General features: G+C 38.0%; 1 protein-coding gene across 1 annotated transcript in view; it reads right to left on the bottom strand.

The window, feature by feature from the left end:
• Positions 1 to 18861, bottom strand: part of LOC105480198 (oxidative stress responsive kinase 1) — a 93823-nt gene that overhangs the window by 33683 nt on the left and 41279 nt on the right. Inside the window, exons 5-6 of the mRNA XM_011738749.3 lie at positions 7610 to 7665; positions 1721 to 1830 (exon numbers count right to left, since the gene is read on the bottom strand). Of these exons, the coding sequence (XP_011737051.1) occupies positions 1721 to 1830; positions 7610 to 7665 (166 nt within the window). The remainder of the gene's footprint in view (positions 1 to 1720; positions 1831 to 7609; positions 7666 to 18861) is intronic.

The following is an 18861-nucleotide window of genomic DNA, read 5'->3' as shown; positions in this document are numbered from 1 at the left end:
TGAAAGTGTTCATAAGCTTTAAACCAATAAAATAAAGTAGGCAAACTCTAAACATATTTGGTAATAATACACAACCTGAATGTTCACCAACAGTGAAGAAATTGTTAAGTATGATATATTTTAAAAATTACAGTCAATTAAAAGCAATATTTATTAATTCTATGTGAAAATATAAAAAACATTTCTGATAAAACATGAAGAAAAAAAACACAAAATTGCTCATACGTCCTGAAACTTTTACAAACAGTAAAATATTAGAAAGAATTAAAACAAAATGTTTTGTAGTGCGGTAGCTTTTTTGTTTTCCAAAGGATCTGTATTGTGGTATTATCACCTTAATTTCTTTTTTTTTTTTTTTTTTTTGAGACGGAGTCTCGCTCTGTCGCCCAGGCTGGAGTGCAGTGGCCGGATCTCAGCTCACTGCAAGCTCCGCCTCCCGGGTTCAGGCCATTCTCCTGTCTCAGCCTCCTGAGTAGCTGGGACTACAGGCGCCCGCCACCTCGCCCGGCTAGTTTTTTGTATTTTTTAGTAGAGACGGGGTTTCACCGTGTTAGCCAGAATGGTCTCGATCTCCTGACCTAGTGATCCGCCTGTCTCGGCCTCCCAAAGTGCTGGGATTACAGGCTTGAGCCACCGCGCCCGGCCTACCTTAATTTCTATAATGAAAAAGTTAACGAAGGTTGTGAATACTTTTAAACTTTTTACAGTGAATATGTTGCCAAATTTCTCTACTTATATACTGTCACCAGCACATTACATGGCTATAAATTTTAATTTTCTATCCTAAGCAATATAGGAGAAATAGGTTTGGGGAGTGTGTAGTGTGTAAGACCTAAAATTAAGGATCTATAGTATGTGCTGCCTTGCCATCTGGTAAAACTGAAGGGCCTCTAGTGACCTAAGTACAAGTTCCCCTCCCCACTCTGCTCTTGCAGATAATGTCTCCTAGTCCAACAATCCTCCTTATCAAAGGACCAGGTACAGTTCCTGCTTGCCCGACAAGCAGATTTCGGTTCCCTGTCAGCCAGTCTTATCTTCTCATGGAAACCAAGGGGCATCGCAATCTGCTGGTACTACAAAGCCTGTCTCCAAAGCCCCTTCTCGTTCATTCTGTTAGTAAGTGCAACTCTGCTGGTCCTGCATGGCATGCAGTATCCTCCTCCCCTAGGCTATGAGTATATGTGACTAATAGACAGCTGTCAATCTCATCTGTCCAGTGTCAGGTGTTGTATGTTCAGCCATTCCTATAACTTTACAGTGGGAATCCTTCCCTCACCAACAGGGTGAATACAGGTGATTAAAACAGAGTAAAAATGAATTCGGTTTGTAGCATACTGAGTTTGATATACCTATAAGGCATTTATGTGAAGCATCTATTAAGAACTAGAAACAATTATATGGAGGCTTAGGAAACAAAACTGGACATAATTTAGAAATCATTAAACCAATAAATCTGTATGTAAAAATTGGTATAATTTGTACTAATAAAATTATTAAAACAAACCTCAATTATATTATTGCTGAGTTTCATATATCCTTTGCAAAGTTCTAGAGTGTTTTTGTTGTTTTGTTTTCAAGGGTGGACTAAAATCCTACCCAAGGAACAGGGACATGTTTCCCAAAGCTAACCTGGTATGCCAAAGAAAAGCAAACACTATTAAGTTTTTTGAGTTTTAAAACAAAGCCCTAACCCATTTAAAATTGAAAAAAGACACGGTACCTGTTCCATAACTTCAGGTGCCATCCAACAAGGAGTGCCAACAAAGGTCTTTCTCACTTTATTTCGGGTAATATCACCACCAGTTGCTAAAAAAGCACTAACCCCAAAGTCTGAAATAGAATACAACAGCAAGGTATTTAAAGTGCATCAACTATCATAAATGAATAGGAAAACAATATAATGTAGTGACCATCCTATATATAAATAAAAAGCATGATAATTTCTTATCTTTTTGCTGAACTTCTTGACTAAATTAAGACATAGCTTAGACTAGGAACAGTGGCTCATACCTATAATCCCAACACTCTGGGAGGCCAAGGCAGGAGGCTCACTTGAGCCTGGGAGTTCAAGAACAGCCTAGGCAACATAGGGAGACCTCATCTTTACAAAACAAAAAAACAAAAAAGACATAGCTTAGCAGGTGCCTCACTCCATTCCTCTCCACTGCCACATATCATCATCTTCTCAGATTTTCCCCCTTGCTCTAATCCATTCTACATACCACTATCGGATTCATTCATCCATTCATTTTTAAATTATCACTTTGACATGGCCCTTTCAGCTCAGAAACTCCTACAGAATGAAATCCAACCTTTTTAGCTTAGTATTCAAAGAGCTCTCAAGAACTCAGCCCCAAATAAATTAGAGTTCATAATTCTAAATACATATCCTAACTACACCTCTTAGTAGATGTATGACATGGGTAAACTTAGTTCACCTCTCTAAGCCTCAGGATTTTCTCTACAAAGATTTTATCCCACAATGCTGAAGCCAAAGTACCAGTCACTGATAAGGAGGACTGCCTGCTTCACCATGATCCCCCCTTTTCTGTAAATAGCCCTGGGTGTGTATCTGTACTCTCTCACCTTGACCCTGGGCATACCTGATTTGAGCCAGGGTTAGACACCTTAATCCAAGGTAGGCCTATCTTAGTCTCCTAGAAATGTGAAGCTTGAATGGAAAGACAAAGAAATTAAGGGTCACTGGAGCTAAGCCATGCTAACAGCATCCTGAAGGTCACCAGCACAACTGGGTTCCTGCCTATTCTGAGGCTTAGCTGTTCAGCTGATTTTTTTAATTCTGTGTACTTCCTAGTGTATTTTAAAAATTCCTGCTTTGTTAAGTCAGTCACTGATAATTCCCAATACAACCAAAAGAACTTTAACTAATATACTGAGGCACAACTTATCCAACTTTTACATACCTTTTCTGACTCCCCTTTTGTTTTGTGCCCATTCCAGAATACTCTGCATTATGTAAAATGAGTGTGTATTTGTCCATAATTTATTCTATTTTCAAATTGAAAATAAAATTATAAAACAGAAATTATGAAATTAGAAATAAATTTGAAAATACAATAAATTATGGACAACCCGATTGTGAGAAGGATAATTTCAGAATGGCAAACTTTAAAATTCCAGATTCAGAAGCCTATGAATTCTGCCATTTTTAAGCAATTATTTAAAATAATTGCTTGTCTATACAGTAGTTTTAAAAATAGCAAGTCTATACAGTACAGTTTTAAAAACAATAATCTTGTCTGAATGTACTTAGAATTATGAAAAAAAAACATAATAATCTTGACTGGGCACAGTGGCTCATTTCTGTAATCCCAATACTTTGGGAAGCTGAGGCAGGAGGATCACTTGAGGCCAAGAGATCAAGACCAGCCTGGGCAACACAGTGAGACCCCATCTCTACAAAAAATAGAAAATTAGCTGGGCGTGGTGGCGGGCACCTGTAGTCCTAGTTACTTGGGTAGCTGAGGTAGGAGGACTGCTTGAGCCTACAAGTTTGAGGCTGCAGTGAGCCACATTCATACCACTGCACTCTGGCCTGGGTGACAGAGCAAGACACTTTCTCTAAAATAATAATAATAATCATCATCATCATCATAACAGTTTTCAATACTCCTAAACTGGCAAATATCTAAGAATTTTAAAATGTTGTTCCATTTGTAACAACAATAACAAAGTAAACAATTTGAAGTGCATTTGAAGGGGAAAAAAGTACATTTAGTGCATTCAGCTCTGCCACTAGTCAGTTGAACTTGGGCAGGTATTTTCAATCTTTGTGCTACAATTTCTTCATCTGTAAAAAGGAGGCAACAACAGTACTTACTAACAAGGTTGTTGTTAAGGATTAAATGAGTTAATAATATACTTGGAGCAGTCCCTGTAATATATTTTAATACTAAACACTCAACAAGTATTAGGTATTCTTATCACTAACCAGAGAGGCAAAGCCATGCCTTAAAATACTTAAATATGATAAAGACTCAAACAGCTTATATATATACAACATATTTTTTAGGTTCAATTATGAAGAGTTTTTACTTTTTAAAACCTACTAAAAACCTTCAAGTAGCTTTAAAATAGTCAGAATTTTAAATCCAGAACTTAATAATGATCCAGAATTTTTGTATCTTCAGCTGGTATACCTCTGCTTGTTTCCAAATGAACCCTGAAGACTAGTTAAAACATTTAGCTAAGGAATGTAAGTGAGAATATCCACTTTACCAAAATATTCTTGTTAAATAACCTGCACAGCCACAATGCCACGGAGACATAATCAATCCAACCATAAAGTTAAAAACAGAAACCAAAGAGCAAAAATGCCATTTGCCTTTCGTTTTAAATTGCCAACTAAAGAGAAAGAGTAACTTCGATGTGAAAAAAATCATTTAGTTCCTCCGTTAACAAAATTTCAATTAAAGTACAAGGTGAACTTTGGTGCCTACTATGTGACAGGATCAAAAGTAATGATCAAGGAAGAAAATGTCCCCCCATTTGTGCAACTTCTAATACAGAAGGTGGAATCAGGCAATTATAATACATTAAAATAAGTGTTATCTGTAATAAGGTATGAAAAAACTAGAAGCCCCTAAACTATAAAACACTTAAAACATAGGAGAAAAGCTTCATGACACTGGAGTTAGCAATGATTTCTGAGATATAATACCAAATTTCAGGCAACAAAAGAAAAAGTAGATAATCAAAATTTTAAAACTTTTGTGCATCAAAGGTCACTATCAACAGAATGAAAGGCAACCCACAGACTGGGAGAAAATATTTTGCAAATCATACATCTGATAAGGGATTGACATCCAAAATATATAAAGAACTTCTGCAATTCAACAACAACAACAAAACCAAACACTCCAATTTAAAAATGGGCAAAGGAATTAAGGAGTTATTTCTTCAAAGAAGATATACAAATGGCCAATAAGTACATGAAAAAACGTTCAACATCACTTAATCAATAGGGAAATACAAATCAAAACCACAATAGGATAGATACCACCTTACATCCCTTAGAATGGCTACCACCTGAAAAAACAAAAAACCCAGAAACTAACGAGCGTTGGTGAGGATGTGAAGAAACTGGATTCTTGTGCACTCTTGGTGGGAATGTAAAATGGTACAGTTGCTATGAAAAATAATACGGCCAATTCCTCAAAAACGTAAACATAGAATAGCTATATGATCCAGCAATTCTACTTATGAGGATATACCCAAAAGAAATGAAAGCAAGAAACTCAGACAGCTATTTGGACACTTGTGTTCACAGCAGCATTATTCACAATGACCAAAAGGTGGAAGCAATTCAAATGCCCATTGATGAATGAATGGATAAACAAAATGCAGCATATAAATACAATAGAATTATTATTCAGCTTTAAAAAGTAATGAAATTCTGACACTGCAACATGAACCTTAAAGACATTATACAAAATGAAATAAAGTCAATAACAAAAGGACAAATACTGTATGAGTTCACTTAGGTACTTAAAGTAGTTAAATTCATGGAGACAAAAAGAAGAATGGTGGTCACCCATGGCTGGGGTGAGAGGTGGAATGAAGAATTATTTTTTAGTGGGTACAGTTTCAGTCAAGGAAGATGAACTAGTTCTGAAGACAGATGGAGGTGATAGTTGCACAACAGGAATGTATTTAATGCCACAGAACCATACACTTAAAAATGGTTAAAACGGTAAATTTTATGTTATGTGTATTTTACCACTACAAAAAAATAAAAATAAAAGACTGAGCCAGGAGGCAAAGTTGTTCCCAAATTCTTGTTTTGTGCAGGTGGCAGGCCATGGTGCCACTCATACTAGACAAGGAAACCCATGTCCATTCCATCTCCTATATTTTTATGATTTATTAATGCTTTTGTATGTAGCTGTAGTTCTACTCATTTTCATCATTATATAGTACTCCAGTATACAGGCTGGGCTCACACCTGTAATCCCAGCACTCTGGGAAGCCAAGGTGGGAGAATCACTTGAGGCCAGGAGTTCGGGACCAGCCTGGCCAACGTGGAGAAACACTGTCTCTACTACAAATACAAAAATTAGTCGGGTGGGGTGGTGCATGCCTGTAATCCCAGCTACTTGGGAGGCTGAGGCACAAGAATCTTTGAACCTGGAAGGCAGAGGCTGCAGTGAGCCAAGAGTGTACCACTGCACTCCAGCCTAGGCAACACAGCGAGACTGTCACAAAAAAAAAAAAAAAAAGGTATTCCAGTATATAAATTAACGACAATTTATTTATCCATTCTACTAATAAAGGGCATTGGGATTATTTCAAACTTGTCATGATTATGAACACTGTGGCACACATATGGGTGAGTTTCTCTAGGCTATACACCTAGGAGCCAAAGTCTTACAGCATGCATATCTTCAATTGTAATAAAATGGTTGTACCAATTTATATTCCCATCATCAGAAATGAGACTTTTTTCCTTGCTTTACACCTACATCAACAATTAGTACTGTCAAGATGTTTTTGCCAGGCCAATCAATTTAATGTGTTATCACAATGTGATTTTACTTTGCATTTAACAAGTTACTAGTGTAAGCTTGAACATCTTTTACTACATTTATAATTGGATACCTTCATTTGGGAAGTGCCTATGCCAGTTTTCTGCCCACTTTTTTAGTTTTTTTTTTTATTTTTCTCAATGAGTTCTTTATACACTCTACACTTGAGCCCTTTAACAATTATTCATGCTGCAAATATCTTCTCTACTCTGTGGTTTACCTTTTTACTCTGTTAATAGTAATAAACCATTTGTTCCTCTTTTGATAACTAGAATTTGCTAATTTTAAAGGAGTCAAATTTATCAATCTTTCCCTTTATATTAGAGCTTTATGTGACTTGGTTAAAATATTTCCTTACCTCATGGACACGAAGATGTTCGCCTAAATTATCTTCTTAAAGATGAAGAAATAATTTAAGATTTGGGTGATTATCTTCCTCCTGCCAAACACCTGACTGTTCTAGCAGTCTGGGACCAAGCTGAGGTTTTCTCAGATGATCTGCTTGCTAGACAATCCCTGGGTACAGTCGTTCTGGAGTCTCAGCCTGGAGGAGGGGGTGTTTCATCAGGATAGCCACTTTTGGCAGGCCCTGGACTGCAACTCTTATCCCTTCAGCTCTGAAACTGCCAAAAGTGCACTTCTACTTCTCAGGCATTTTTTCCTAATTGACAAATACTCCATTTCCCCCAGGACAGAAGCAGCTCTGTATAGTCTCTATACAACATATTTATTCTTAAACACAATGAAGATCCTTGACTACTTTTCCTTTAAAGGAAAGTACAGAATGCTACGAGAACCCATAGCAGAAGACCTTAATGGAAGTAAGAGGCAGATAGCTGGAAGGAAACAAGTAATGGTCAGAAAAAAATGTCTAAGAGCAGAAATGAAGGATGAGTATGAGAAGGTATCTTGAGAGTCGGTGGCATCCTATGATGTGTTAACAGAGGATCTTGAATAGAGACGGTCCAGCGAACAGGAGAGAATGCTGATTCAGGAAACATAAAAGATAAGTAATGTGGTTCTACTGACCATTACATCAAATAAAAAGAAATACTAATCATTACCTGCAATCTGTACTGAGCCATCTTCTCCAAGAAGAATGTTTCCAGCTTTCACATCTCTTTAAAAAAAAAAAAAAAAGTTATGTATCAAAAAATACCTATTCTTTGAAGTAACATAATTTAAGCAATTGTTGACTATATTCATGTAATACTAGCAATATTTAAATGTTCTATTTTATATTAAAGGATATTAAGACTAATAGCAAAATTTTAGTTACTGGTACTAGGAACCCAAACATTAAAAAGAAAGCTAGAAAGGTTCTTATGATAATATCTGGAAAACACAAGTGATTAAATATTCTTGATTGGGATAAAAGTGGCCAAAGAATGTGACCCTCGCCTAATTCTACATTTTGAAATATTTTTTTCTACACCCCAATGAATTATCAAATTTTTAAAATCATCAGTATGCAACTGAAAACAGGGAATATTCTATGCCCGTAACAAAAAGATAGAAACTACTCAGGCATCTCTATAGTTTTAACTATTCATAACAAGTAATATATAAAAACATTCTTGTTTTGAAAACCTAAACACAACTAAAAAAGCCAAAATCCCTTTGACCATCATTCTCAAATCTAAGTACTTACTCTCTCCAAAGTTTTCAACAGTTATCAGTCTGGTTAATAGAATATATACCGATGACATATCTGGGATTTTCTCCCAATGTAAACAATATTATACTATCCATTCAAATCTACAACTTAGTTTTTTGAGTTTTTTTCCAGCAAAAACAAGTTTTTGGCAAAATTTAAAATCCCCAAATCCTAAGAGTAGCAAAACCATCTCTTGATAACCTAGAACTCTCACAATTTATAAGGAAAGTACAAGAGGGTTCTACTACAGCATTATTCGTAATAAAAAACAAAAACTAGTAACAGCCAACAACAGTAGAAAGGTTAAATTAATTCTATTACATCCATGGAATAATGTCAATCAACACGTTGTGACACGAAATGCTAACATACATTATTAAATGAACAAATCAAATAAGAGACTAGTGCATTTTATACGACACCATTAATGTTGCACAAACACACCCCTTTCCCTTGCCAAATGGGATTTTTGTGGAGATTAATGGAATTGAAGTCTAGGGAATAGTATTTGAATAACTTGTGGGAATACAGTCATTTTGTAATTAAAAGTAAACGTAATCAAATAAGCAAAAGAAAGGCAGCCCTTGAAGCTACACAAGAAAAGCGAGGCCTGCTCATGGAAGAATGTCTTGTCATGAAAAGGAGCCAGTAAAAAGCATAGCACTTCATCCTATTCCTGTCCCCGTTTTCCTCCATGTTTAGATATAACCATTCCTTGGCAAACAATGAACAAGAGTTTCACAACTGTGCAGAAGCAGCATCATACCACGGTATACAACGCCTTTCCTGAATATACACTGAAGCATAAGGAAAACATGTTACTGAGTATTTTGTACTGCTTATAAACCCAAGCAATTTATAGGTAGTTCTCCCAGAGGCTGACTAAGCAGAGTGCAGGCCAGTCTGTTTTACTCCATGAATCTAGTCTCAGATTCTAGTCACTACAAACAGAAGAGAATAGAGGACATTCTCTTTCCTCTGTGACAAAGATCATCCAACTGAGTCAACCACTAACTTCCAGTTCCCTTTTCTGAGCTCACCTAAAACCCAATGGGGGAAGAAAATATAGTTTAGTCACTCCCTCCTCTGTGTTTTTGCAGAAGGCTGTACTATAATGTTAGCAAGGTGTATTATATGATCATATTTCTAGGTCTGTCTCCCTTCTGTATTTCACCATGAACTATATCTGGGCCTGTATCTTAATATACTACTATAGTCACCTGTACTTACTTAGCATTATTATTAGTACATAGGTGGCATTATTCAAATAGGAGGAGCTATTCTGCAAATAGATTTAAATAACTATTTAAATTTGTAACAAATATTATATAACCATTGAGGAGATGACCTGCCTCAAATCCTCTTCTCGGGGGGGAAAAAAGAAAGTAGTGTATAAAATAAGAAAGAAAAAATGCCAACCAAACACTAAAAAATACTAGACTATTCCCTCCCTGCTTCCCCAATCCCCACTCCCCACCTCCTAACTCTGTTCCAAACGTCAGGGTTATAAACGAATACGTTACGGTAAAAAATGGGAACAATCTAATTATCCATCAAAAGGAGACCAGTTATACACCTAAACTATAAATTACTATGAATACTAATGAACATACATGTTGACATGGAACTATCTCCAAATACATTATTAAGTGAAAAATGAATGCTAAATATAGTATGTGGCCATTTGTATTTTCTTTAAAAGAAAAACATGACACAGAGACATACATTATGTTTATACTGACAGAAAATATCTCTCAAAGGAGTCACAAGAAAATGGCAACAAGTGATTCCCTTTGGACCAGGGTATTGTGGATTCATAAAAGGAAGAAGACTTAATATTTTATGTTTGAGGACAGTTTCAGATTTACATAAAAGTTGAGATGCTAGTGCATAGGAGTTCCTACATACCTCACACTTAGTTTCCCTTATTATTAACATCTCATATTAGTATAGTACTTTTGCTACAATAAATGAACCAGTATTCATATATCATGATTAGATAAAGTCCACAGTTTACTCAGATTTCTTTAGTTTTTACCCAATGTCCTTTTTCGGTCCCAGGATCCTGCCCAGGATACACACTATATTATATTCAGCGGCCATGTCTCCTTAGGCTCCTTTTGGTTGTGAGTTTTTCACATTTTCTTTGCTTTTGAGAATCTTGACAGTTTTGAGGAGTAATGGTCAAGTATTTTGTAGAATGCCCCTCTACTGGAATATATACAATGTTTTTCTCATGGTTAGATTGGTGTCAGGGGATTTTGTAAGGAAAACCATAAAAGTAAGGTGCCATTTTCATCACATCATAGGAAAGGCATATGGTATCAATATAATTTAACATCAGTGATGCTGAGAAGACTTGTTTTGTACCATACACCATTTTGTGCTGTTTGAATTTTTAAAGCCATATATACATATTACTTACTCAAATCATGTTTTACAAGTTTTTCATTTACAAGTCTTTCGTAAATGAAGAGACAATAATCCATTTTCAGCAGAGCCTAAACTTTGAATGACTACTTTTCCTGATCAATTCCCCAGATAATCAATCCATGTTTCCTTTTGAAACCAAAAGTGTAATCTGTAGACTAGCTTCCAGGAGTAAAAGCAGAATAGCACAATTAACTGGACAATAAAAAACACCACAGCCTGCCCTCAAAACAGGACAACTAACCTTTCAAGGAAAAGATTTGTAACTAAATATCTGGAAATCAATATAGTCCCCAGTTAAAGAACTTTTTTACTCGGCCACAAAGAGTATCAAGCAAACCAGCAGCTCCAAAAGCTAAATCCTCCATCCACTCTTAAGTAGCAAGAAGAGTTTTGCTTTTTACTGCTTAATGTCATTTCTCACATGTCACTGTTGCCCCAAAGTTACACATTCCTTCTAAAATTAAAAGGAATATCGTAGACATGCTTGACTTTTCATTAATACAGAACACAAGTTTCTGCCCATAACATTTTTATTACTCATCAATAGGCACCATTTATGGAAAACTTGAAAAAGGTCAAGAAAAGCAATGAATCAAAACCAAAGCTATAAACACACTACATTTAAGCATCTTAAACTGACAAAAATATCCAACATTTCTGTTACAGCCAGCCTCTCTAATGGGAAAAATATTTGGGTAGATACAGAGAGGAAAGTCTGATTTAGAGACCTATTCATCCTACTCAAAACCTCTAAAGCCTAGAAGTCAAAGAGAAAACACAGTAGAAATAGAGGAAAATTACTTTACCTAATCCACTAGGGCTGACATACAAATCCACCTGAAATCACAAGTGGACTTTGAAGATATGAGAAGTAGCAAGACATACTAAAAATATCTGCCTCTGCTTCCCAATACAACAACTTTCTCCTAAGCCTAGGTATCAGTGTATTACAGAGCTGGTTACTGCTAAAGTTTAAGTAATGGTCTCAGCCTTGGCTGCACATTAGAATTACCTAGGGAACTTTTAAAAGTCCCAATGCCAAGGCCTCACTCCAAACCAATTAAATAAATTTCTGGCAGTGGACCCAGGTATCAATACTTCTTAAAGTTTCCCATATTCCAATATGCAGCCCAGGCTGAAAGTCTATGATTTAAAATATCAGAGAATTCCCATTCCAGCTAAATGGCAAACTGTGCATTGGAAGACAAACTTTCATCACTACTATATAGGCCCTTGACCCAAAACACACCCTTCCCTAGCTACAAGCACAAAGAGATGCTAGATAAATTAGGGGAAAAATATCACACAGCTAGATGCAAAGTAAAGAAAAAATTCTCAAGGTTCAGAAATGAAAGAGACACTTAAGAGGTAGAGCAGTAGGTAAGCCCTGGGAGACAGAAAAGCGAAACTGGCCAAATGGCTAGGGGGCTCAGGTTTTCAAATCCACAGGTAATAGAAAACATGGCACTGGGCCGATATAAGGTTAGGAGCTAAAACTGAAACCCCCTAAAAGAGCCTTGAAAGATTAGGCCACAATGAAAAATATGCTTACCAAAGGTTAGACAGTATAGCTATAGTAAAATAAGATCTTAATTATCTTTATAAAACATTTAAGACCTAATTGTCTTTACAACAAATAAGATCTAATTATCTTTAAAACAAAAACATTTCTAGGAGTAAAAATGGTCACTTTATAGAAGTAAAAAGGTCACTTTATAGGAGTAAAAATGTCATTTTATAGGAACAAAAGGAATAATTCACCAGGAAAATAACAATCCTGAACCTGTATGTACCTACAACATCTATCACAGTGTTCAAAGGAGTCATTAGGGTTATAGCGGTTCCTGGGACCGCGCCACAGATAGCTGGACAGGTTCCAACGCAACCTGATACTCAGAGCCCCGCTCAAAGGATGCTGATTTACAGGTTAGCTGATATGAAGGACCAGACAGAATGCCCAAGTAAGGTACATACTGTCTAATGCCCAATGAGTCCAAATAGAGTGCTAGGCCTCCTTTTTGGTGGCGTGACGAGGGTAGCAGAGGGTCAAAGAGACAGCAGTTTTTCCTCAACTGTCAAAGGGACTAAACATTGTGAAACTGCCCAAATAGTCTCATGAAAGTTTATTTGGCAAGCAGGCCTTTGAATTTTGTTGCATCTAACAACTACCCCTGCTGGCAGAGGTGTAATAACAGTGTAAGTCAGGGCCACTATCTTGCTAATAAACAGGACATCAAGAGATCATCTATACAGGAAAAGCTTTGGACATCAGAAGGTAAAGGAATTTCAGGATGTAATCTTATCCAGTTCCGTATGTAAGGAGCTTGTCACTTCTGTCTTTACAACAGGAAAAAAGTCTGAAAATCAACAATTCTTCTTAGATACATCAGAGACTGAGGTCACAGGGCAAACTCATGCCTCCAAAAATGTAGACAGGAAGACAGACTTACAGTTTAATGGAGCAGATGCCCAGCAGCAGAAGACTATTGCTGGAGTCAGTACTGGGGTGTAAAAACTTAAACTGTAATTGACAAATGCCTGGAGGCTCAGTGTGGACCAGTTTGAGAGTTAAAAACCCCAAGGGGACCCAGTCTAAGGGAGACTCATACACTTAGATGGGTTGGATGAGCTTTACCTCCTACAGCCCCACAAGGTTCTCGGGGTATAGACAGGAGAAAATTCCCCTAATTTCCCACAGGAGAAAGAAAAAAGTAACTAATTTGAAATATGCCCTGAGCATTCTATTCTCCTTAACGAAAACTTACCCTCAAGGGAAACTATTTTATCAGGGCTTAATCACCTTGGTTTTACCAGAACTTAACCCATCTATGGGAAGGGAGATACCCAGTCTCAGTCCCATCAAGCCTTCCTGTCTCACCTTGAGGGGGAACCAAGAAGCACTTGTGCAGGTGACAGCCCAGGAGCACAGGCTCACTAAAAACACTGAGCTGGGTAGGGGAGACAAAAATCTTGATAGAAGTCAGAGAAAAAAGAACACCTTACCTATAGAGGAACAAAGGTATGAATTAACATCCCACATCTCAGAAACCATGCAATCAAGCAGAGTGGAGTGAACTGTTTAAAGTGTCAAGAGAAAAAAAAAAACAAACCTAGAATTCTGTATCCAGAAAAACTATCCTTCAAAAGTAAAGGAGAAGTACTTCTCTCAGACAAATAAAAACTGAGGGACTTTGCAGTGGGCAGACCTGCCTTGCAAGAAATGTTAAGAGAAGATAAAACTTGGATCCACATGAACAATGGAAGAGCATTACAGAAAGAATAAATGAAAATAAAATGAAATCTTTTATTTCTCTTATTCTTAATTGATCTAACAGTCAACAATTTCTTCAAAATAATAACAGCAACAATGTATATAATGATTACAGCTTATGCATAAGTGAAATAAATGACAATACTGTAAGGGAGGAATTAGGAATATTCTGTTATAAAGCACTTGTGCTACCCATGAAACGATAGAGTGCTATTTGAAAGTGGACTTAGATTTCCTGTAAAATGTATACTGCACAGGGCAACTACTAAAAAAGGTTTTTTAAAAAGTATAATTGGGCCGGGCGCGGTGGCTCACGCCTGTAATCCCAGCACTTTGGGAGGCCGAGACGGGCAGATCACGAGGTCGGGAGATTGAGACCACCTTGGCTAACACCGTGAAACCCCGCTCAACTAAAAATACAAAAATTAGCCGGGCGCGGTGGCGGGCGCCTGTAGTCCTGCCTACTCGGGAGGCTGAGGCAGGAGAATGGCATGAACCCCGGAGGCGGAGCTTGCAGTGAGTGGAGATCGCGCCACTGCACTCCAGCCTGGGCGACAGAGCGAGACTCCGTCTCAAAAAAAAAAAGTATAATTGAGGCCAGGCACGGTGGCTCACGCCTGTAAACCCAGCACTTTGGAAGGCCAAGGCAGGCAGATCACGACGTCAGGAGATCGAGACCATTCTGGCTAACATGGTGAAACCCCGTCTCTACTAAAAACACACAAAATATTAGCCGGGCGTGGTAGCGGGCGCCTGTAGTCCCAACTACTCGGAAGGCTGAGGCAGGAGAATGGCATGAATCTGGGAGGCGGAGCTTGCAGTGAGCCGAGATCGCGCCACTGCACTCCAGCCTGGGCGACAGAGCGAGACTCTGTGTCTCAAAAAAAAAAGAAAAAGTATAATTGATAACCTAAGAGAGGAAAGGAAATGGAATCATATGAAATGCTCAATTGAAACCAAAGAAGAGGCCGGATGTGGCAGATCATGCCTGTAATCCCAGCACTTTGGAAGGCGGAGGTAGAAGGACTGCATGAACCCAGGAGTTTGAGACCAGCCTAGGCAACATTAGAATTACCCGGGGAACTTTTAAAAAGGTCCCAATGCCAGAGCGTAGGACCCTGTCTCTACAAAAATAAAAAACAATAGCCAAGCATAGTAGTGAGCGCCTGTGGGCCAGCTATTTGGGAGTCTGAGGCAGGAGAATGACTTGAGCCCAAGAGGTCAAGGCTGCAGTGAGCCGTGTTCATGCTGCTGCACTCCAGCCTGAGTGACACAGTGAGCCCCTGTCAATCAATCAATAACCAAATAAGGCAAAAAAAGACACAAAAAGATGTAATCTTAAAAACTATTTAACCCTAATCCTAGAGCAAATAGGAAAGCAAAGGCCCAGAAAAGTAACTGATAAAAGAAAAAAAAAAATCAGACAACTACAAATTGTAAAGCTGAGGTTTCAATGAGTAATCAGAATATGTTGAAAAAAGCAAGGTACCATACCTCACCAAACATGCACATGCACATGCATGCGCACGCACACATGCGCGCGCGCGCACACACACACTCCTTAACTGGGTTACTCTTAGAATAACAGCATTTTTTAAATTTTTAATTTCATTTTTTTGAGATGGAGTCTCGCTCTGTCACCCAGGCTGGAGTGCAGTGGCGTGATCTCAGCTCACTGCAACCTCCACCTCCCACGTTCAGGCGATTCTCCTGCCTCAGCCTCCCGAGGAGCTGGAACTACAGGTGCGTGCCACCACGCCCAGCTAATTTTTTGTATTTTTAGTAGAGACAGGGTTTCACCGTGTTGGTCAGGATGGTGTTGATCTCCTGCCCTCATGATCCACCCGCCTCAGCCTCCCAAAGTGCTGGGATTACAGGCATGAGTCAACACGCCCAGCCTAGAATAACAGCATTTTTTAAAAATCCATATATGATAGGTAAAAATCAGTCATCTACAGAACTATTCCACTCTAGGAAAAAATGGGTAATTAATTTCTAGTTGTCTAAATTTTCTAACCTGCTTCAGTCTTACAAAGAAAAAGAAACTCCTTTAAAAAAAAAAAAGAAAAAGAAAAAGAAACTTCTTTTTATGAGGATGAATGAGAACAACTGACTCTAAGGAATAATGTATAAACTAGGAATCTTGGAAACATTGAGGGTCCCCAATTTATGATGGTTCAGTTTTGACTTAATTATATTTTCTACTTGCAATGGAGTTGTGTCCCAATAAACCCATCCTAAGTTGAGAAGCATCTGTACTCTTAAAACAATAAGAATTTCCATTTAAAACTGTACCTAATCAATTGCTCTTGTACCTGGTTAACATGTTAACAGATCACTAAAAATGAGGTATGGCCAAAGAAGAAACATTTGGGAATATTTTTTCCGGCACTGTTAAGTAGAAAAAAATGTCCTGAAAAACAGAAAATTCCAGTCCTCTGGATTATGATAAATCTATGTATGCATACCTTGATATTAGCAATTAACATAATTCAATTAACTACCTCAGTTCTAATTCCATGTTCATCAGGTAATCTTGGGGGAAAAAAGTGCCACAGACTACTAAATGGCCCTCAATGTCTGGAAGGAAGGAAGGAAGGGCAGAAGGAAGGGAGGGAAGGAGGGAGGGAGGGTGGTAGAAGGGAAAGGGAGGGGAGTCGAGGGGAGAGGAGCAGGGCAGGGGGGAAGGGGAGGGGAGGGGAGGGGAGGGGGGAGGGAGAGGAAAGCAAAGAAAGCAAGAAATTTTTACTGCGGACATGACCATCCTGATGAAAGGCAACATTTCACAGCCTTCCATGCAAAATAGATATAACCATGTAACTAAAGTTCTAGCCACTGTGATGTGAACAAAAGTGGTTTCTACAACTTCCTAGTTGTTCCCTTAACATAGGTGTTCTTGATCCCAGCACTACTGATATTTGGGCTGGGTAATTCTGTCGTAAGGGGTTTCCTGGACATGATAGGATAAATTTAGCAGTATCCCTGGTCTTCACCCATTACATGTCAGTAGCACATTCCACTCCCCAACTCCAGCCCCTGTTGTGACAACCAAAAATGGCTCCAGGTATTGCTAAATGTCCTGAGAACCACTGCTAATAGGAAATGGCATAACCTCTATTTCCCCTTTCCTTCCTCCCTCCCTCCCTCCCTCCCTCCCTCCCTTCCTTCCTTCCTTCCTTCCTTCCTTTCCTTCCTTCCTTTCCTTCCTTCCTTCCTTCCTTCCTTCCTTCCGCTGGAATGTGGATGTGGTGGAAATCAACTTGGGTCATGAAGCAAGAACTTAGAGCTAGTAGAGCAATAAAATCAGAGCCTGAGTCCCTGACTCCATGGAGTCATCATACTGGACTGATGTCATTTATGCCCAGACTATTATGTGAAAGAAAAACAATAATCTTCTATAGCCCTGTAAATCAGAGGTTGGCAAACTACAGCCCACAAACTGAATCCAGTCCACTGCCTGTTTCTGTAAAAGATGCAACCATGCCTATTCAGCTACAGATTGTCTATAGCCGCTTTCATACCAGAAAAACAAAGTAGTGGTGACAGAGAACATCTCACCCACAAAGTCTAAAATATTTGCTATCTGGCCCTTTACAGAAAAGGTTTGCCACCCTCCGGTGTACAAAATAATGACAACGACTGTTCACTGATTCTTGTGTGCTAAATACTATTCTAAGGGCACTGTATATATTACCTCATTTAATCTTCACAACTACTTTATGAGATAGATACTATCGCATCCCTACGTTATAGATGAGAAAATAAGGCAAAAGAGATTAAGTAACTTGCCAGAGGTCACCCAATTAGTGACAGGGTTGGGATCTGAATCTAGGCAGTCTGCTTCTAAAGACTGCTAAGAAAGACTATGCTAACCAATGAAGCTGAGTATCCATCGACTTAATATCAGTTACATTTTTTTGGTCACTAACTCAATAGAATTTTAGTCTGCCACTGAGATTAATTTTAAATATATTGTGTTGTCCTCTTTTACTTAGCATATCCATGTATCTATTTTCTCAAGTCAAAGTTTTTACTTCAGAACACTGATGAAAGTATCTTTTTCCTAAACCTTTATAAATCTAGAATTTCTATAGTGAATAGCAAAATTAACCCAAAATATACACTGAAGTATACATTTAGGGTCATTGTCTTTTTTTTTTTCTTTTTAAGAATGCAATGAGTGGATTCATATCAATTTCAGGCACAAAGAAATTCAGTTTCTGCTTTACTTTGTATAACATCTACTTTGCATAATGTATCAACTCTCATTTAACTAAATGAGTAACATCCTTTTTAAAAGTGGCCTAAAATGCTGCCATTTCAAAAACATTATCTTGACATAATGTCACTGTTAAAACTGTCCTGGGAATTCCCATTCAGAATTGCCCTCAGTTAGCTTATAAGCCACTGAAAAACTCTATAGACCCATTGTATAAGCTCAAGCAAATCCCCTAATAAGACCTCTTTTTTCACCAGCAAAGTAAGATTAATAATAGCAATGTATTACCCATGCATGTGATAATATATAAAGTTTTTTGTTTCAAAATTAATTTTAAGAATACAAAATATAATAACTTTTTTTCTTTAGAGATTTTCTTCAGGAATTTCTTTAGATAGAACAAAAATGTATTTATTTCTTATGACAATCTCAAGGCAACCAAATGCACATGAAGAGTAGAATCTTCCAGCTACAGCTGAGCGAAGAAAATAGATAAATCTTCCCCCTTAAAAAGCAATCTTAAAGCTGGACAAATATGATAAAACAACCATTTCGGTGCTCTGGAAATCAACCTGAGAAACATTTTATGCTTGAAAAACAGCTGCACTTCAGGTAAGAACACTGAGACTCTATGGTGTTCTGCTCTGGGACTAGCCCCAACACTTCCTAGCCCAGCTCAGTCAGCATGGCGGTTCTACGGCAGACAGACCATGAAGACTGGCAGCTTCTCTGTCAC

The sequence above is a fragment of the Macaca nemestrina genome, chromosome 2 (assembly GCF_043159975.1).
Source record: "Macaca nemestrina isolate mMacNem1 chromosome 2, mMacNem.hap1, whole genome shotgun sequence".
Taxonomy (NCBI): Eukaryota; Metazoa; Chordata; class Mammalia; order Primates; family Cercopithecidae; genus Macaca; species Macaca nemestrina.
This window is presented reverse-complemented; position numbering and strand designations above follow the sequence as displayed.